Genomic DNA, 22,190 nt, shown 5'->3' with positions numbered 1-22,190 from the left:
TGTCCTCTGCACGAATATTGTCAGGTTGTGTGCATAAAAAAAAAGCTACGTTGAGTGTTTTTTTTTTCCGTAAACATTCCTCATGACTGGGTTACTGCTATTCGAATGCAGCCTAATATTGAAAGACAAGTCACATAAAATAGCAACACTCGACGTGTTTTATTCTTTTTTTCAGCAAAAGTAATTTTCCACTTTTAGGAAACACGCTAAAGTCGCCATTCGAGGCAGTGTAATGCTGCAAAAACTATTCCTGGTTACTGCTATTCTAAGGCAGCCTAATGTTCAAAATCGCATGAAATAGCGTCCGACGCGCCCTGTTTTTTTTAGCAAAATCGATTTGTCGCCTTGAATAAATACGCTCAAGTCAACATTGAGGTATTGCTCTGCGTAATACCGCAAAAGACGATTCCCGGATCTCATAGGGCGTCGATCAATTGTTATGAAGATTAGCCACTTTAGATAAGAAAGCTGCAGTGTAACTAGATTGTGTTATACTCCTATCTAGTCCTAAAGTGATTATTTTTCATTGTCGGTGCGCTATCTAGTCAAGCTCGGAAAGACCTGGGTCGCTCCACTCCAAATTATATTTTTGTAACAATATTTTTTTGCTTTTTACGGAACTCTCGGGATCCGTGTTGTTGTTGGAGCCTAGTGACTATGCATATATAACGTTCTTGCATAACAATAAATGCCAAAGTCTAAAAAAAAAAAAGCGGAGTCTTGCGAAAAGCGCAGCCATCTACTGCGTCATGCCGTCAGCATAAACAAACATGGCGGCGCCCATAGAAGAGAGCCTGTAACGCGCGGTTGAGATGAACCTTCAAGCTGAGTTTCGAACGTTATTGCCCGCCCTCCCAATTTTAGGTCTCTTCCGCCGAGTTTGTTTCTAGTTTCCACTTCAGTCTCAGGTTTTACAATCATAATGAACCTACACCACGACTGCACTTCGAACATTTTTGTGTTCTGCTAAGTCAGTTTTGTAACAACGGGGCTTCGTCGTCTTTTTAGGTATCACCGGCTCAACCAACCACGCGGAGAAACAGGCATACTTGTGGCGAATTCATTGTGCGCGATCGAGGTGACAGCGAACGCCCAAAGGCGCCCCGCGACGATCACCTTTTGGCGCGCTCCGTCGCAGCGGCGGTTGCGGTCTAACTAGGTGTCAGATGGTGTATTCTGAAGGCCGCTCAAAAGTCAGAAAACTCGGTTTGTGTGGTACGTTACGCGTGTAACTTTCGTATAAAAGCAATCGAACTGTTCTGCATTCTTTTATCTTCATGTCATGACCCTTTTAAGGGTCGTTTTCAGCCGTCAAAACGGTTACAACATGCCCGTTTTGCCAAGTTGGTTGCCTCATATTGTCAAATCACCACTTTTGTTTGTCCGCATGTCGAATCTCTTTCGCAAAACAACACTAAACGCCAAATGCGGATCACCGTGATGCCAAATAAACAAGAGTATACATTTAAATATAATTATATTGTGTTTAACCGCCTAACGCAAGAATGTGAACCCTTTCACAAGTCTAAATATCTTGCAACGGACCTTCTCGAATACATCCAGCGACATTGTAGGCCACCATATTTTAGGAATAGACCCCTTTCGAAGTAGAGCGCCACCTGTTGCACGCAACTGCAACTAGGTCCGCCGCCATCACGCAGGGGTCCCGCCAGAACCGCCTGCATCTTACCGCCTACAACGGTGCTGCTTACACTTTGAGTCCCAGTCTGCGCGCGCCGCATCAATATGCCATCGCATGGCTGCGCACCTTTGTGTACGCACGATGGATACGTTGACGGAGACGGAAAAAAGGTACGTGTCAGACAAGTTCTAAAGTGTTCAAAGAGAAAAACCGAGTCCTCGTGTTGTTTACAAAACTTTCGCGGGTTAGACAAGAAAACGCTTTTATCATCCGTAAGCGGAAGCATCGCAAACGATTATATGTTGTAGTAGTGTGGCCGTGTGTCGAGCCCCGTCTTTAACTAGAAAGGTACGGCCGCGGTTCAGTGCGCGGCTCGCATGCGCGAGCGGCTCCCTCCTTCAGTGCTTCTTCACTGCAACCGAGGCCATTTTAGGTACTTTTTCGGCGTGTAGATGCATGATTACTTCTTCCGGAAGTTCATTTCCTTTACTCACGCCGGTAAAACGTTTTACAGAAAACAGACGTCGGGTGGAGGGGTATACAGACTAAATGCAGTGTACAATCAGCACGAAATGAAACCCGAACGCCGGAACGCGTGGCCGCTGATACAGGCTGCTCCACCTGGAGGGCCACTGAGAACTAATGGAAATGCAACGGGGTTCGAGAGTGCGGGGCCTACTAAGATGAGCTCGACCATCGCGCGGCGCGTCTGGGAGTTCCGCGCTTCGCCGTTGGCGCGCTGTAAGCGCCGTCACATTCGATACAAAAAGCACTGTCACTCGCTTTGTGTATCGGATTCCCAGCGATATCTCTTCAGCGCTGTCATTCATTATCACTTTGTGTATCGCAAGGACGAAATTAAAGTTAAAACATTTCGTGCAAAGAAGACCCGTAGTGCTCGATGACGTGTCACCGGAAACAACGTGCCACGCGCGGTTTCTGAGAAATAGTGAAACGTCATAAACGCGAAATAAATTTCGTTTATTCGCACACCCATATTCTTTATGAAAAAAAAAAATGCTGCAACAGGCCGACGCGGATGCCTCGGTTTTATGAGCAATGCGCATTTTTTCGTGCGAGGTTATCAGTCGATTCTTAAAGAAATCGAGAAATTGCTCGCTGAGGTTCTCTTCGGTAACCACCGATATGCCAGGCGTATCAATTCCGGAGTGGAATAGATTCATTACCCTGTCTGAGCAGGGCCTATCGCAAACAGCTATCGCCTGGTTAGGCGGCCGCCCGGTGTCGACCGGGCGACAGTGCGGCGACAGAAGAGCACCCCGAGTGACGGCGGTTACAGCGCGCCACCGGCGAAAAGCGAAAGTCCCAGACGCCCTGCGCGAGGGTTGAGGAAATCTTAGTAGGACCCGCACCCTCGCACCCAGGTGCATTTTCATTAGTTCTCAGGGGCCCTCCAGGTGGAGCAGCCTGTATCGATGGCCACGCGTTCCGGCGTCCGGGTTTCATTCCGTGCTGATTGTACACCGAATCTGAAGAGCACTCGAACCCGCCTTGCGATCGTGGGAACTTTTGGACTGGTGGCCTAAACAGAGTGCCAAGGACGTACCGCTAGACGTTTAAGGACGTTACGCTAATAATCAGTTAGGAAATTTGTAAGAATGCAGCCAAAGAGTTGGTGTTTAGAGCATGTTCAACAATTGTTATTCTGTTAAACGGTTTTTATTCCTGAACATATTGTATGTTGTTCTTGGGTCTTCCTCTTGCTTCGGTAGCAGGAACCCTTGATGAAGAAACTTTCTGCACTGAATGGGATAAAAAACAAATTATACACCGGTTTTACACTAAAACAGCTGTGCATATTTTCTGTGCAAATAAAGATCAGTTCCAGCACACTTTTTTTTTTTTTTTGCAATGTCGCATTTTGAGTGGGTTCAAACAAACGTGGTACGTCTACAAACGCCGTGAAATAAACCCAATACATCAGTGGTTATGAAAAGTCTACTCTGTAGCTTTGTGAGGAATGCCATAAACCGCTTAACTTCTTAGTCTTTAAAAGGTTACCGAGGAAGGAATTTAAAATGCTGCCTGCCACCCACCCGTACAACCGTTTCTGCTGTTCTGTACGATCTGCGATTTCTTGAACACTCAAGGCTGTGACTCGTGAGGCACATTTTGCAGTTACTGGTACGCGGTCGTAAGTTTATTGGAGGGGTACGAAAAACGAAACGAGCGAGTTCTCGGCTGTCACCGAACGACAAGCTCACGACGGGGGCAGCGTACCGGGTCGTTCGGAGTGGCCACACTAAAAGCTCGATCGCTATGATTAACTGTATTAGAATTATGGAATGTTACTAAAAAAAATCACCACAAAACAAGAAAGAACTTGCCTGTTCCGTGAGTAATAAGCCCTTATCGATGCGGGGACCGCGTATGCTTCGACGAAGAAGTTGTAGCGTCTTTCCATTCACCGGTTTGTGCCTGACCGGCTCCTGTAGAACTGCTCCACCTCTCTGTCACTTATATTTGGCAGTATCGAAAGATCATTAGACCAACAGGTGATCGCGGGAAAACACCCGCACAAGCCATAGCTCAAAACGCTACGGCGGCTACGCTGCACGCCGACCGGTCGAACGAGTCGAACCCTGCGTAATGGCGGCGATCACCCAATGTTGCTAGATGTTTTACTATTCAGGCTAAATTTTTTTTAGTGTTGCCAAAATTCCGAAAGGGGTCTATATAGCGGCCCCTGCTGACACGCTCCTGCTCGAAGCGTGTGATTGGATCCAAGCTCACACCGAGTGCTGAAGCAGCACTCGTGCCCAATTATTGCTCCAAGTACGTAAATGTCGAAAGTATGACGGCCTCGGAAAATCGAAGCCAGCAGCTACTCAAGGAGGCTCACTTTTAAAGAGGGTCTATTAAACAACGAGTGATGCAATCAGATTTCGCAGCGGTTAGATTACTAGGAGACCAAGGTATCTACAATCCAATCTTTATTGAAGTCTTGCTATAGTACAGAATTATACAGCGGCATAGAAACCAAGAACAAAGCCCCAAAATATGTGATCATGCCTTGTTGCTTGTCCTTTTGATTAATGCATCCATTGGTTCAGACGTCCGCTCATTACCAGAGCTTGCCACCGAGACCGCCGAGACCACCAAGACCGCCGAGGCCGCTAAGACCGTGGAGACCTCCGAGACCACCGAGGCCACCCAGACCACCAAGTCCGCCATGGTAGCTCACGAAAGGCTTGGAGACGTGGGACACACTGGCGAAAGGCTGGGCCACGTAGTTGACAACGGGCTTGGCAAGCAGACCGTAGTTGACCACAGGCTGCTTGAGGACGCCGAGGGTGGCCACTGGGTGCGCAGACAGGGCCCCGTAAGCGGTACCGGTCTTCAGGATACCTCCGCCCAGGCCCAGGCCGCCGAGACCGAGACCTCCAAGACCATAACCACCGCCGAGGCCGCCGAGGCCACCGAGGCCCCCAAGGCCGAGACCGTGGAAGCCACCGGCGTATGCGCAGGCAACAAGGGCAGAAAGTACGATGACCTAGAGGATGAAGGAAGGAATCTATAGACCGAGCCAAAGCACCTAGGAGGATTCGTGTCCTAACTGTCGCTCTGATATTCCCATCTGTCACAATAGTCTATTGAGTAGAAACCATGTGGCGATTCTCTCGTGCTCGCACAGCAAATAAAGATTGGGAATTCGCGCCATTTAGAGGATACTCACAAAGGTGTTCATGGCTGAAATCCCGTTGAAAGGCTTCGACAAAGTGTGCTTGTGCCACAGCACACTATTGGGCATTTATAGTAGCAGATTCTGAGATCAACGGGAGGAGCCTACGTTCGAGGTCAAGTCTGTCCAATCGAAGTAGTTTCCCTGTCAGTTCCTCGCATGTCTTTTCCTCAACTCCTCGTATGCGTCTCAGAGAGCGTCATGTTAAGGTAACAGTCACGCAACAATCGAGGAAGTTCAATCGCCTATGAACGGCGGAATGCGGTCATGACACGGCTGCGAATTTCCAGCTGGCCGAGGTGAGGGGAGGCGACAAGCGCAGCATTAAATCGGCGCGACGCAGGAAAGAGGATCGCCATTAAATAAGGAGGTCGTTCGGTCATATTCACCTCCATCGGAATAGAGTCCCCCACATTCTATTTTCTGCTAGACCGAGAGCTGGGGCTCTATAAATTCTATTTAATTTAATAGACCCTGTATGCCGCTGAGTTTGGGAAGTTAATGTCTGCCTTTTTCTCAGTCTCTACGACTGTGCTTTCTTCCTTTTCCACTCCAGTCGAAGCTCAGGTCGCTCTATCACCATCATAAACAGCTCGACTGCAATTTGAATATATTTTTCCTTTGTACTATGTCAGTTTCTAATGGTTTCCTAGTCGTGAGCTGAAGGGTGGAAACACAAAATTTCTCGTGTAAAGGGAGCGTGCTGCTGAAATTACGGTGTTAGAGGAGAATTACATAAATGACGAGGACAGGACTCGTCCTCGTTATTTATGTAATTTTCCTCTAACGCCGTAAAAATATATATATATTATAAGATAAAATATGCCGCTGAAAATTATAGAACTCGATTTTGTGTAGCTCATAGCAACATGCTAATTTTATATAAAAACAATAGAACTTTTGCGTTTTCATGTCATGACCCATTTAACTGCAGCTCTGTTCGGGGTGTGCACATTGGATATCGAAAGTGATTCCACAAGAAAGCTGGTGGCCGAGGCATATAATCCGTAAAATGGCACCACTGCATAGGCAGACATAAAAACGGCCAATTTTGTTGAACATTTTTTATTTATCATATAAACGTTGCAGTTTCAAATCGAAAGCGTCACAGACTACTAGCGCCAAGGGGTTCAGGCACAGCAGTAATATGTAAAAATTCGCTATGAGTGCATTTATATCTTTTAATATTTTTTGGAGATGTTTATATACTACAATATTTATATACTTTTAAACCCCAAAATAATCATTGCAGAGGTGTATTTCATTATTATTAATGTAAGTTTAGTTATAAGAGGATAGTTTTTGCGCTCATTTATAAATTAAAGTGATTTAAAGAAATGTGGCTCAGATGTGTTATGCCTTAAAATATGTGAAACATTGTATGCGAATACATTATTAAATGAAGTTAAAAGGCAACATATTAGAGTCTTAGCATTGCCACAGTTGCTTTGTGGCACTTACGCTCTCCTACAAAAATGTTTGAATGACGACGAGTAAAGGTCCTTTTCTCAAGTTAGAAATACCACAAAACGAAACGAATATTGAGGGGAAATATTTCAGCCCACTGCTTATGAGAGAAGTGGCGACAAATTCGAGTTTTTCGTAAAGTTCTTAAAAGATCGAGCGTTGTGTGGTGTGGCGTAGAACGACTCTGCTACATAATGTGTTTATCTGGCTGAAGTGGAAATAAAATCGTGTAAATTGGTTCCATCACACAGTGGCGACCAGTGCAATATGAAGTGACTTGGCACAGTAAAAGTGATTCCTACAGAGTGCCTAAACTTTTCAACTTGTTTCGCTCGAGGGATATTCTTAAATCAATTGGCAATTCTAGGAGTGATGTGCGATGATGCAAAATTTTCTTATGGCCGACTGCATATAGCTTAAGGAACATGTGCCGAGTATCTTATTAGGCAGCCAACGAGACAGGGAAATAATGAGAACACCGAAACCTCAAGCAAAATGCAGCCCGCGCTTCTTGAGCTGTCAGTATGGCGGCTAGAGACCCTACTGTCAGTCACTGCTTACTGGGAACCCATTAACGTCAAATGTTGTCCCCGACCGCTGGAGACTGGCCCGCCTTCCACTTCGTGATTCCTTCTTCGGCGTCCTTATCGGCTAACGCCTCATTCTCATCGGCGGAAGAGGAGCGAGAGGCTCGCTGCTCGCGTTGCCTTTCATTTCTTCAAGGAATATTGAATCGAAACCTCTCACGTTCAGAAAGAAAGGAAACATGATCAACTCTATTTGCTAAGGTAAATCGGACGCTTGCATTTCAAACGGATGGCTGTATGTTTCCTTCTAAATGTTCGATTTTGGCGAGCACTTCTAAATCAACCATCTCGGGATATCCGTCGGGTCTGGGGATATCCGTCGCGCCCGCAACTTGCCCGCCACGTCATAGGCCTCCCCAGGGTCAAGTGTACCGTAGTTAGTGATGCAAAACTATCGATACTATCGATAGTTTTTCCAAAACTATCAATAGTGTCGCAGAACTATCAATAGTCGACTACCGATAGAGCTACCGATAGTTTTACGATAGTCGACTATCGATAGTGATATCAATAGTTGAGTATCGACAGTGCTATCGATAGTTCTTCGATAGTTGAGTATCGACAGTGCTATCGATAGTTCTTCGATAGTTGACTATCGATAGTTTTCTTTTACTATCGATAGTGAGATTTCTGGCGACTTTCGATATTATCGATAGTACTATTAATTAGGGATGTCGCGAACCGGTCGAGGTTCGAATTTCAACCAGGTTCGAATTTTTTGACCTTTTGTGAAAAGTTCGACAAAGGTTCAACTCAGGTTGGACTGCTATGGGCATGCGCAACTGGCTGGCCAGTTGGCTTCTGATTGGATGGTGATGGCTAAGAGATGAATTAGGGGCAGCACTGATTGGTTATTTCAGTTAATACAGTACAAAAATTAAGTTATTAACTTCTTCAGTGATCAGAATTAGTTTCTTTTAATTGCAATTGTTCATGAAATTAAAACAACTCTTTGCATAAAAAAAAATTCTTCAAACCTAGACATGCTTGTTTCAAGGTCTGGACAGACTGTCCACAAAGTCGAACCGGTCGAATCTGGTTACAAGGTCGGAGGTTCGTCGAACCAGTTCGAATCAGTTGAACTCCGAAAGTTCAACAGAAAAATCCGGTTCGACAAAAGTTCGCGACACCCCTACTACCGATAGTTTTGCACCACTAGCAGCGGGTCCCTTTCTGCCTGCTTGTCTTTAAGGTTCAGCCAGATTCGTAATACTGTTGAAATTTGGGCTAGTTAGTGAAGCATGTTTACGGATAAAAAAGATGTACACAGCGCTCCGTCTCTGCACATCTTCTCTGTACTTTGTCATTCTTCGCGCTGTTTTTACCCGTAAGCAGCCAGATTCAGCGGGCTACCGCATAGTAAATTTAGGTTTGCAACAGTGGGGGACTTTTGTTTTCCTTCTACTAATTGTTCCGTGGTAGAAAGGGCGACGACTCTTACAAAAGGCGTCAGCTAGTGCCGCCGAGGCTGCCGCCGTATGCTTTCGTTCGCGCGCATTTGTAGCAGTATTCACGTGCGGAGCGAACACAGTTGCCGCGCCGCCGCTCGCCTCCCTCCCTCCTCTGGTCGACCAAAACTCTCGTCTTCGTCATCACTGAAAGCTGAACCAAAGTAGGGATGGTAAGTGCTTGGTCTAGTTAGCGTCCCACTTGAAAAAATAAAGCGAGAAAAAGAGAAGAGGGAGCGACGAAAACTACTAGTGTCGCAAAACTATCCATAGTAAACCGTCGGCACTACTATCGATGGTTGACGATAGTCGATTATCGATAGTACTATCGATAGCTTTTCGATAGTCGACTATGGATACTAATATCGATAGTTTTTCTACAGTCGACTATCGATAGTACTATCTATAGTTGTTGGATAGTCGACTATTGATATTACTATCGATAGTTTTTCGATAGTCGATTATCAATGATATTATTGATAGTTTTTCGAAAGTTGACTATCGATACTACTAGCGATAGTGTTTTTAACTATTGATAGTCAGATTTCTGGCGACTATCGATAGTTTTGCATCACTAATCGTAATACTTCGCATAGTCAGTCGCAGATCAGCGGGAGATTGCGCAGCCAGCGGAGCCCTGCGCGCTATAACACCATGACCGGCACCTCTCCGAAAGCAAGCTGTTCCGATGTGCGCTTTTTGGAGAATAAGCTCGGAATAACTCCTGAGTTCAACCGATTGTACCTGTTCGGTCAATTCACACTCTGCAGCACACCGGGGTTCCTCGTCCCGAAAGTGCTCACCACACAATTGATCACCTACCGCAGAAGTCCAAGTGAAAAAGGAGAGTCGCGCGAGACCTGTGTACCGGTGTCTCACATTTCCACGTTTCTTCCCACAGCCGTCTGCAACACAGTGTTTCGGCATCCCGCCGTAGGCTCCTCGAGAAAACCCACCGAAAACTGTTGCGAAGGTATCGATAACATAACAAACGCCCGCGGAACAAGCGGAACGATGGAACCACGAGACTGACGACACCGTGTGGATGTTTCTGTCGAAATGTAGTGTGCATCGTCTGCTCCGCGATATGGCCGATATGGCGACATCGACAACGTCGGTTTGGGGCGCCAGCTCGCTGCTCTTTCATGCGAAAGCATTATATGCACCATTACGCGAAAATCCGGCGGCGTCGGCGGCGTGGCCGAACGATGCATCAAGTATGGCCGACGGCGCAAAGAGTAAAAACACGGATTGACGTCACATTGACGTCACATCGATGCTCGGATTGACGTCCCATTTCTCAGGGAGGTTCCTTTAGACCAAGTAAATTAATGACTTTGAAAATAAAATTTGGTACATTTCGGTCTGGGTGGGAGCCCGGGCCTTCGGAATGCGAGACGAGCACGCTTCCCCGACGCCACGGCGGCTCCACGGTTCTGGCTGACTAAAGCTGCGGCCTAGTGCGTGCGTCATTGGGCACGTGACGGCGCGACCAATAGGGAGGAGGTGGCGCCACGTCATGCATGAGCGCGCTGCCTCCCGCGCGAGCCTATAATGCTTTCGCATTCCCACACGTAAGCAGTCTTAAGAGTCTCTGCCGAATTTCTAAATGGGATGACATCGTCGCGGGGCGGTTAAGGTACCTGCGTTATCTCGCACGAGGCGAGACGCTGGAAGATTTCCAACCTCATGTTGTCGAAGGTAACGGCACGACACCTTAATAGGTGACAATGGTAGGACGAGGCAGTCGCTGCTTACCTCATTTACCATCCGACTGATCACAACGACCAGACTCGGCGAGGGCGGATAAATAAGTATCGCTTTGAAGACGCCATACCGGTAGGCATCCTTCATTTATTAAAGCGAGCAGGGACGCAGGCGGAGTCCGGCAAGGCAGAACGGCGGTGGCAGCACGGCGGTGGCATCACTTGAGTACTTCCCGCAGCGTATCGCATCAATAGAGGTGTGACCGCAGCATTGTCACGCCATTGCGAAGAAACGAGTACATGGCGACGATTTTGTGACATTCCTAGTCACAGGGACGAACGCTAAATGGACGAAGGGAAGGCATCGGCGTAGACGAAGCTCGAGCTGGTTTCGACGAGCGAAGCTTGCGCGATTCTCTAAGCGGGAGCACGGAGCACAGAAAACACGACTGTACAATTCTCACATCGTCACACGAAAACTGGCACACAAAACGCTCACATCACCATTATTTTGCAACGCGACTTGTTTCAATGGCGAACACTAAACGAACATTATTTTCGTCATTCTTGTCCAGCTCGCTTGCACCTTTGCATTATTTGCTTTATCATCAGGAATAAAGAGAAGCGATCGGCACAGCTTTCGTCGGTCTCGTCCAACGAAGCTTACGCGATCGTCCGGGCGGGGGGCACTTAGCACGACAACGGCGACTAAGTTGGACGGCGAGACGATCGTTAAATGCTCACGTCGTAGCACAGAAACTACCGCGCACAAGTCGTAAACTTGGCTCATTTCAAGAGGTCGGCGTCCATCGGTCATAACGACGCCGAAAGCAGCACACGCCATGTTGAAAAAGATAGTTCATCAAGAAAAGAGTCAAAGTACAGGCTAGCTGGTGGAAGTCAACCATTTCGTCGTTTACCCTGAGACTGGGTTTTTTTTTTTTTTTTTGAAGAGCAGAAGTAACAGAAAAAAACAGACAGGTCTCAACAGATAGTTCATCAAGCCCTGACGACAGTGACGTCAAAGAATAAGTGAAAGCGGTTGGCTGGCGGAGGGAATCTAATGTGGCCAACTGTGATTTGGGCTTTCTTCACCAAACCTTCGATATTACGTTCTAGCCTAGGTAATCTGTACTAGTGAAGGTACTTCATATATAGGAGGGCTCCCGTCGGGAGGCCAATACCGCCACGACATTCCATCGAAGCGTCATAACCTGATTATCGTTTGATTCAGTTTAAAATATGTTTTCTTGCATTTTCCAACGAAACATAGATAGGCTTCGTTTTCGGGTAATACCTGATATTTACACCCCGGACATGTTTCTTGAAAATCGGCTTAAATCCGATTTTTCTCCGAATCCTCAAATTGAATTCCAGCATTTTACAAATTACTCTGCTCTGAAATAATTGTCTAGGAAACACAAAGTTGGTAGGGAGATATGGGCTGGCGGATACCACGGAAACAATCTAGATGCTTTTGGATTCTGTGAAGTGCAGTAACATTGATGGAGCCATAAAAGGTTGCCTTTATGTCCATTGTGAACTATGCTTGGCCCTTCACTGTTTTCCGCTTCAACTAATGCAAAAAGAAAGCGTAAAAAGAAGGGTGAACTACGTATTGCAAATGTACGTAAGCTATAATGCTGAGAGAGCGTTCTCTAAATTCAGACGTCTGAACACCGTCTAGGACTTTAACGTCTAGGACAGTACTTTATTAAAAATAACATCTGTATTCAGACCGATCAATTTTTAATAATACTTGTATTCATTTAAATATAACCTGAAAAGCCCGAATTTTATATTAATTAATAAAAAATAACCGATTTCTCCCCTCCACTGTAGATAAGAACGTCCGATTTTTACCCCCTATTTTTGAAAAATATAAAACTTGAAAATTCAGGACCTTAGAAAAAGGTAGGGTCCTTCGTTTTCGGCTAAAACCAGATATTTCCCGTTATTTACACAACGGATATGTTTGTTGAAAATTGGGTTATTTTCGACTTTTCCCCGAATTTAGAAATTGAATTCCGGCCTTTTCCAAATTACTCTGCGCCGAAATTATTTTCTAGGAAACAAATTGTTGGTACAGACACATATGCTAGCGCCAGACATTGGGCACAATTCTAGATCCTTTTTGATTCAGTGAACTGCAGTGCAAAAAATGGAGCCTTCAAGTATTGCCTTTGCGTCCCCCCCCCCCCCCCCCCTCCCCATTGTAAAGTATAATTTGCTCTTCTCCCTTTTCCGTTTCAACCAGCGCAAAAATAAAGAAAAAAAAAAGTGAGAAACTAGGTATTTCAAATGTATGCGTAAGCTGTAATGCTAAGAGAACGTTCTCTCAATTCAGATACTTTGTCCGAAAACTGAACTGGTCTAGGAAGGAGACAGAGATGCTGCGCATTCATAATATTAACAAAAATTCATGAAAAATTAAAAAGAAATACGTGTGTTCTTACAATGTTTTAATACTATATATCTTGTGTACAGTACTTTAATAAAAAAATATATGTAGTCATACCGATAAATAGTTCATTATACTTTGATATTTCTAAATATAACCTGAATACTCGAATTTTATAATAATTAATTAAAAAACCCGATTTCTCCCCGATTCCCATCTTGGATCAAAGCGCCCGATTTTTACCCCTCGATATTTGAAACATATAAAACCCGACGACGAAGGACCCAAAACATAGATGTTTCTGATGTTCTACTGCTACCCACGCGACGTTGAAACAAAGGAATTAGTTCCACGATTTGGTTTCCGTACCCATTTAAGCTCTCAGGGACAATAAGCATTTATAGGGTGTCCCAAGTCACCAGGCTCGATCTAAAATGGGCCATAAAAGTCGACACCTGCACTAGAATGCTAAACTTTTCGTCAAACGTGTATTTCTCTGATCGGATTCTTCTTGCTAAAATTAGAAGGCGTTGCTCCCTTTCTGTGAAAAATTGGGCCAAGAAACTTGCCAGGGTCAACGGCGGGCGGCGACGCAGACGACCAAGTCGAGTGGCGGGGTGTGTTTGGCGCGCGTATTGATAGATGGCGTCGGGAGCAGCGTCCGAAGGTGTAGCCGACCAGCAAACGAAAGCAGACGACACGCAGAAGAAACCCGTTGGCAGCAAAAGCGCCGTCGATTGGCAAACGCGTTTTTTAGTTGCAGGTCCTAAGCCGACAAAAAAAGTTTTGATTTTATCGTCCGCATTTATTTCTTAACCAAAGCTACATTACAAAATATTATGTTCATTTTAATAAACCTCGGTGGTCGCGAGCAGTCTCAATAAAGAGGCAGCGCAATCTATCAATACGAGCGCCAAACGCGACCCGCCACTCGACTTGGTTGTCTGCGTCGCCGCCCGCAGTGGACCCTGGCAAGTTTTTTGGCCCTATTTTTTTACAGAAAGGGAGCTACTCTTTGTAATTTTACAAGAAAAAACCGACCTGTGAAATACAGCTTTGACGAAACGTTTAGACTGGTACGTACAGGCGTCGGTTTTTACGGCCCATTTTAGATCGAGCCTGGTGACTTGAGGCACCCTATATTTCTGTGCGGGAATTATGCTGCCAACGAGAGTTAGTGGTGTATTCTTGCGATTATTGTATTATACGTGCTCATCTTTGTTTGCAGTGTCTCCCAGCTGCCGCTGTATAATGTATTTTTGGGCCGAGAGGACGTCAAGCCGTTCGCAGCGGATTTTTTTCTCCGCGACTATTATTGCCTAAAATGGTAAATAAATCATTACCATCACCAGCACCACTACCACCACCACCTCCTTCTCCTATTACTACTACTACTAATGCCACTACTACTTCTACTGCTACTACTGCTGCTGCTGCTGCTACTAATTCAACTAGTTGTAATACTAATATTGCTGATACTACTACTAATACTACTGCTGCTACTACTTCTACTAACTACTCTTACTCCTACTAATATAATTAAAGTTATGCGTCACTTATAGACTTTTATATATCAACAGTCTATATTTATAAAAACGTAGGGCTAAGAAATTATTCGATTCACTTACCGATTATTAAATGATTAAAACTACAATATTTATATATTTTTAATAAAAGATTGGCATTCAGTTGCAACCTGCGTTGCAAAAAAAAAAATATGAATGAACAATACTACATTTGCGGCTGCTTCCTGGAGGTTATTTCCTTTTACTGACATGGTGTTCCGTTTTCCATGCTGCTACTGCCCGCTGTAAGGTGGATGAGAGACCAATAAAGTGCCGCGCGGCCTTTTGACATTCACTGCCTTATATTTTACCTAAATAAATATTTATAGCTAAGTAATACACATTTCACACTTCTTTATTCCGGTAACTGGTCGTCGATAAAAAGGTATGTATTTTGTTTTCTCCTCTGCTATATTTTCTCGCATCAGCCAGCAGCAAATTAATGTATGCCAAAAACACCAATAATGCTCTTATAATATAGTTGTATTCAAATGAATGTACTGTCCCGACACCGTTAATCAGTGTAAAACTGAAAAAGAACGTTTAATGAGGAGAACGTTTGCCTACAAACCAAAGAGAAAAGAACCACGCATCTTGCGTCAGCAACGGAAGGACGACTTACTGCTGCCTTTACACACCGGGTCGGTTCTGAAAGTTTCTGAGCCAGAACGCATGATGGCAGCTAAGAATGGTTCAGAACATTCCAGAATAGCGAAGATGAAAAAAAAAAGGACCTAGTGAGGTTCGAACCTCGTTCCTCCACGTGGGAGCAGCGTGCGTTGCCAAGTCCACCACGCACGCTGCAATACTATCAATTCTGTTTTTCAACTGGAACTTTAAAAATGTCGTACTTAAAATTCCTTAATCTTTCAGCAGCTCTATCAGACCCATTAACCGAATAATTGATTCATTAATGGTTACTGATTCATTCATTCAAATTAGTAATCAGCGTATAATGCCAATAAGGAGGCAAATAAAATTAGAGTGAAACGGCATACCACAAACATGCTGACCTCAAGCTGTTTACTTTCCTTCATAAGTTGATCGAAAAATTATTTGAAAGCAAGTGTTTTTACAATCTGTTATACCAAACTCAAACGGCAGTGCAATCTAAACACACACACAAAAAAAAGGTAGCTCTGAAACAAAAAGAAAGAGACGAAGAAGAGTGGGAACGTCGGTCAACAGGCGAGTTCAGCTTCAATTTTTTTATTTGTTACTGAAACCATCGTATTTAATTTAATCAATAACATAATACGCAATAACTCCACAGTTAAAATTTGGATTGTCGTTCAGCCCAATTCCTGACGTTTGTTTTTTTACTACATAAATCGGTACTAGTGAAGTCAGTAGCCATAATCTCGTTGTCACTGTTGACCAAGTGGAACAAAATAACTGGATGTGAGCACCACAGCGTCATTCATGAGACATGGAAGACTCTTTACTAAGCTAAAAAAGGTAATTGGAAATGTTTATTGTACACCTGACTTCAAGTTGATTGGCTGAAGCACAAAGTTGTTTCATAGAGAACATGTGAATGACAGTTTTTTTGTCTTAGTTGCGTGGTAAAAATGTCTGTTTATTTGCTAATTAGATGAGTTGAACTGCCGTGAAAATGACAACATAGAGGTGCGGGATTCTGGGATACCTGGCGATTGTTAAGCGGAGCTTCAGTATCACTGGTGTTATCCGTTGCTCGTTTGCCTGAATGAACAAATACACATGAGAGGGATTAAAGGAAGATAGTTCGGTGTCACAAGCGGGTGTTTTTAAGAAGTGATTTGAACTGAATATGGGGGGGGGGGGGGGGGGGGGGCAGATATTCTAGCACTCTGTGGCTAACCATAAGGAAACTGCTCTGTCGTTCGCGCTGCGTGTGAGCTCGCTACATGGTTAAAAAAATTCGTCAAATTCACCTTCTAATTATCTATCCATTCTTGCACCCTTCCCCTTTTTTAGTGCTCAGAAGTTTTTAGTGTTACAAATATCACGAACGGCCAAGAAACATCACTAAACACTGCATTTTTTCAATAGGTATCTAGTCGTTCAGAGGAAAACACCCTCTTACAGAAAAATGTCATCGCAAAATACGTTCTATGCTGCAATAACCACCCACCGTGAGTGACTTTGCCGGTCTTGCGAAGATGGTTGCCTCAGCTTGTCGATATTTTGCCTTTTTGCAAAATATATAACACCTCTTTCATAACCAGGCTGTATGTTTATTTCACGCTGTCATTCTACATTTCCCACGCGATATGGAGCGCCGTGGTACATAATAATAATAATAAAAAAAACTATTAGAAATTACTATAATACCTTCAAAGGCAAAACGCGAAGTTCGTGAAATTTGTCGCAACAAAACCAAATATCGTATTAAAAAATGAAAGCCGTTTACAACTCCCTGTAACGCCGAATTAGAGCGCAGCTCTTGAGGAGGAGGGAAGGGTACTGGGGGGTGGGTCAAGTGACCTCGGGTGGCGGGGGTCCTGCGACCTTGGGGGGGGGGGGGTCACGTGACCTTGTAGGGGTCACGTGACCTTGGGGTGTCACGTGACGTCGGGGGTCACGTAACCTAGGGGTCACGTGACGATGCCGATGCCGATGACGTCACCAATGACGTCACTGATGACGTCATCAGTGACGATGACGATGCGGATACCGATGACGTCATGAGTGACGTCACTGATGATGTCATCAGTGATGATGACGATGACGATGCGGATGCCGGTGACGTCATCTGTGACGTCACTGATGACGTCATCAGTGATGATGACGATGACGATGCGGATGCTGGTGAGGTCATCAGTGATGATGACGATGACGGTGCGGATGCCGATGACATCATCAGTGACGTCACTGATGACGTCATCAGTGGCGATGACGTCAACGGGAGTTACGTGACTTCGGGGGGAGGGGGTCACGTGACCTCAGAAGGGGGGTCACGTGACCTGGGTAACCACCGTGATTCTCGTGAGGGTAACCCTAGTAACCCTTGTGAGGGTAACTCTCGTGACCCTCGTGAGGGTAACTCTCATAACCCTCGTGACCCTCGTGAGGGTAACCATTTTGAGTGTAACTAACCCTTGTAACCCTCGTGAGGGTTACGAGGGTTAGTAACCCTCGTAGCCCTCGTGATCCTCGTGAGGGTAACCCTCGTGAAAGTAACCCTCGTAACCCCCGTAACCCTCACGAGGGTTACGAGGGTTACTCGCGGTTACGCCGACGGCGACGCCGCTCAAGCCAGGAACGGGCGCCTAAGAGCTGCGCTCTGAAAAAAGCGTAGAATACGATAAGATCACACTTTGATATTAAGACACCAAAATATCTGTAATCCAATCTTTATTGAAGTCTTGCTATAGTACAGAATAATACAGCGGCATAGAAACCGACATCAGAGTCCCACAATATGAGATCATGCCTTGTTGTTTGTCCTTTTGATTAATACATCTATTGGTTTAGACGTCCGCTCATCACCAGAGTTTGCCACCGAGACCGCCGAGACCACCAAGACCGCCGAGACCGCCAAGACCGTGGAGACCGCCGAGACCACCGAGGCCACCCAGACTACCAAGACCGCCGTGATAGCTCACGAAAGGCTTGGAGACGTGGGACACACTGGCGAAAGGCTGGGCCACGTAGTTGACGACGGGCTTGGCAAGCAGACCGTAGTTGACCACGGGCTGCTTGAGGACGCCGAGGGTGGCCACTGGGTGGGCAGACAGGGCACCGTACGCGGTTCCGGTCTTGAGGATACCTCCACCTAGGCCCAGACCGCCGAGACCGAGACCTCCAAGGCCGTAAGCACCGCCGAGGCCGCCGAGGCCGCCAAGACCACCGAGGCCGAGACCGTGGAAGCCACCGGCGGATGCGCAGGCCACAAGGGCGGAAAGGACGATGATCTGGAGAATGAATGAACAAGCCTATATAGCGAGCCAAAGCACCAAGAAGGATTCATGTCCAAACTGTCAGTCTAAAGTGGCAGAGTCGATTGGGGGACACGAAGTTTTCTTTAGTCACTCTAGCCTATGGAGTACGGACCATGGGGTGCTTCTCACGTGCCCGCACAGCAAACAGAGATCAGTTATGCTCAACATTTAGAAGATACTCACAGAGGTGTTCATGGCTCAAATCTCGTTTAAAGGTCTCTACAGAGTGTGCTTCTTGCACAGGGTACTATTGGGCATTTATAGTCGCCGATTCTGCGATCAGCGGGAGGAGCCTGCGTTCAAGGTCAGGTCTGCCCAATGAAAGGAGTTTCCCTGTCAGTGCTTCGCATGTCTCTTCCTGGACTTGTCATATGCATCTCAGTGGGGGTCATGTTAAGGTAACAGTCACGCAACAATCGAGGAAGTTCAATCGCCGAATGCCACTCCTATAAATGGCGGAATGCGGTCATGACACCGCTGCGAATTTCCAGCACTCCGAGGTGAGGGGAGGCGACAAGAGCAGCATTAAATCGGCGCCACCAGGCATTGGGGGAAAGAAAGAGGGTCGCCATTAATAAAAGAGTCGTTCGGCCATATTCGCCTCCATCGGAATATATATCATCCCCCACCTTCCTTCCCCAGCTAGAACGAGAGCGGAGATTGCGCTAGAATAAATGAATTTGTCTTGGATAGGTACCAACACAAGGTCATCTGCCATCCAGAGGGAGCGATAAAGCAGGGGATACCCCGTGTTCTTGGGTGGAGATTAACCGCTACAATGAATTCAAAGAAGTACGAGGATTCGCGGGATTATTTACGCAGTTCGAATATAAACAACGTGTCAACGCACTGCTAATCTTTTTTTTTTATTTTTTTATTTTTTTTAGAGGTTTTAGTGCCAACGCATTACCGGCGGGTTTCGTCTGGAAGTGATACGCGAGGGAATAGATTATTTGCTACTGCCTTCCTGCTAGGACCGAGTGACAGTGGAGACAAAACGCGCAGGTTCTGCTGATTCCGCTCCCACGGAGGGGAGTTGGTTTACTACCAACAAGACACTGTCGATGGGAACTCCACGAAATCATTATAAATAGTTTTATTACTCTTACTCTCGGCACCGATGAGTTGATTGATATTTTAGCCCGTCTGCATTGTCACGGAGTATAATAATCTTTATTTTGATGTGTACACAAACAGCATTAAGCCTAAAAAGCGGTACACTGTCATAGGACTATGTACCTAGATATGTGAACAAAGCAGAAAAATTGTATTCTGAAATTGGGACATAGTGCAGCTTCTCAGCAACATTATATATCATGGCTCATAAGAGACAACCCAACGTGCTGAAAGAGTGGTCACATTGTCGGCCTAATGATTTCACGCTCCCGGTTTAGTGACCCAAAGCGTCTCAACGAAGTTTGGAACCTGGTCAAGCCTGGTCAGGATGGCAGCGTGTTAACATATTCTTGTTTAAAATAATGCTCCTCGTGTCGGCTAAATCACCACTATAAGCTTATAACCATTTTCTCTCGCAGCATTTGATGCTTCGAGAAGCCTACCAACTATAAGTCAGTTCACTACTTTGTATATCATAGATCAAAAGCGATCGTACGCTGATTTTCTTCTATACAAAGCTGATCAATTTCCCTATTTTCCACTTTTTACTTTTCTTGAAGTGGTGTCAAAAAGAAAGTCGAATCGATCGTGATTAAACTTTTCATCGAGTTCACGAAAATCGATAAAAGGATTGAAGACGCAAGGTATTATGCTGATGCCCCAGGTATTTTGGCTGAAATTCCTTTTTTTGATTATTATAAGTTTTTATTTTCTGTAGATTTGAATTATAATTTGCATCCTAGGTAAAAACAACTTACCTTCTATTTGAATTAAATAAAAAATAAATAACATGACTGAATGTCAATGACCCACGTCTCAGTATCATCAGTGTCCCTGTCAAGTAAAAGATTCTAACGAGAGAGGCAAAGCAAAAGGGGAGAGAAGGAAAGACGTGTATCATGACAAACGCATTGACATCTATTTTGCTTTCTTGATGACGCTCAATAGACGCTCAATAGGCGCTTGATGACGATCAATAGAGCTTTATCGCAAGCCAACAGATCGGCAACATTACCTTCATTACAAAAGCGACCACCCACGTCACTGTAAGAACAGCATACCCTATAGCCAGGCCCACCGTTTCAAACGCATCTGTTCAAATAAAAATGACTTTAACGCGAGCGCTCGAAATCTTAAGAACGCGTTGTCACATCAAAAACATCCACCACGTGTAATTGGTAATGCAAGCCATAAAGCCAGAATGTTGAACCGCAGCGACCTCCTGGAGGATCGTCCTCCGCAGAGCGACACACAACGCACAAATCTATGTCTCACCAACAGCACTAACTATCCTAACGTAAATAATATTTTAAGACGACACTACAATATTCTCGAGCAAACTGACCGCCTCAAACGCGCATTTCCAGCCGCGCCGGGGGTGATCTATAGACGATCACGCAACATTAAAGACACGCTACTAAATTCTCAGTTAAGCTCTACACATGCGACACAACGAATGCAGGCCCTGTAATACACCGCAGCGTTTAATCTGCAAATTCAGCAAACAAACACGCTTCAACAACCGCAGAGCTCACTCTAAATCTAACCCAAGCCTCCTTCTTTCAAAACACCTCCGTCTCCCAGAGCATTCTTTCGATGAATTATCTGTGACATTACTGGAAACTGGATTTAGAGCAAACCGGGAGCTCGAACAGCGGGAGTTGAAAGTGTGTGAACGGGCGCCCGTTCACAAAACTTGCACCCGAGTACGACCGAGAGAAACCAGACCGGTTTTTAAGCCTCTTGCGACGTCTTAAGACCGGATGCACTGCTGCGAAGCTGGTCCTAAGACGTCGCAAGAGGCTTAAAAGCTGGTCTTGTCTCTCTCCGTCCTACACGGTTGCAAGTGTGTGAACGGCGCTTAAAGGGCAGTTCACACACCTGCAACCGAAGACGACCGAAAGAGACAAGACTGGTTTTTAAGCCTCTTGCGACGTCTTAGGACCAGCTCCGCAACAGTGCATTCGGCCTTAAGACGTCGCAAGAGGCTTAAAAACCGGTCTTGTCTACCTCCGTCCTACTCGGTTGCAAGTGTGTGAACGGCGCTTTAAGGTGGACTTCGTTCCCTGAGAGCACCTCTGAGAGGGCAGCAAGCGTGACGCGCGGGGGCGTTGTCCTGTGGTCTTTTTTAATATTTCGTGGGCTTACTGTTTAAGCAAATAAAAAGAAGCGCGCCAAGCGTATCATGGAGAAAACACCTTAATTTGGCGTTTCTTAATGCGCCCTACAACTTTCCAATTCAGACCTCGGCTTTTAAACGAATAAAACAAACAAAAAGCTAATTAGTCTTAATTAACTAATTAACTAGGCGTACTGAAAAACTGTGCCCTTTCCCAAGACGCTTTTTAAGAACATACAGTTTGTTTCACACTCACAGAGTGCTCCGTTTTTCTTTTTGCAAAGTTTTGTGCAAGTCATCTGGAACACCTTGTATACATATATTTTGTAAACTAGATTGTCCGAACACAATGATTTTCAGTCTGTCCATTGATTTCTAAAGCTGAATGTAAAACCCAAGTGAAATCGCGACATTCTGTGTCGGGAAACAAATATTAGGCGCGTGTTAACAATAACCCTGTCTGGGTAGGCTCGCAGAGTCAACCCAGATAGGGTAAACTCTGGAGTCTGT

The 22,190-nt window shown here is 45.4% G+C and overlaps 2 protein-coding genes across 2 annotated transcripts; both read right to left on the bottom strand.

The window, feature by feature from the left end:
• Nucleotides 1-4,727: 4,727 nt before the first annotated feature.
• On the bottom strand, nt 4,728-5,414 carry LOC8052891 (acanthoscurrin-2-like). Its single transcript, XM_029994210.3, has 2 exons — nt 5,340-5,414; nt 4,728-5,156 (listed from the first exon to the last, which is right to left on the bottom strand). The coding sequence occupies exons 1-2, from the start codon at nt 5,412-5,414 to the stop codon at nt 4,728-4,730; spliced, it is 504 nt and encodes a 167-aa protein (XP_029850070.3).
• A 12,575-nt stretch (nt 5,415-17,989) lies between these two features.
• On the bottom strand, nt 17,990-18,613 carry LOC8037983 (acanthoscurrin-2-like). The gene is made up of 2 exons (XM_040206108.2): nt 18,575-18,613; nt 17,990-18,418 (listed from the first exon to the last, which is right to left on the bottom strand). The coding sequence occupies exons 1-2, from the start codon at nt 18,611-18,613 to the stop codon at nt 17,990-17,992; spliced, it is 468 nt and encodes a 155-aa protein (XP_040062042.2).
• Nucleotides 18,614-22,190: the final 3,577 nt, after the last annotated feature.

The sequence above is a fragment of the Ixodes scapularis genome, unplaced genomic scaffold, assembly GCF_016920785.2.
Source record: "Ixodes scapularis isolate PalLabHiFi unplaced genomic scaffold, ASM1692078v2 PGA_scaffold9__187_contigs__length_104089568, whole genome shotgun sequence".
NCBI classification, from domain to species: Eukaryota; Metazoa; Arthropoda; class Arachnida; order Ixodida; family Ixodidae; genus Ixodes; species Ixodes scapularis.
The sequence above is the reverse complement of the archived record's forward strand: the minus strand, read 5'-3'. Positions and strand labels throughout refer to the sequence as shown.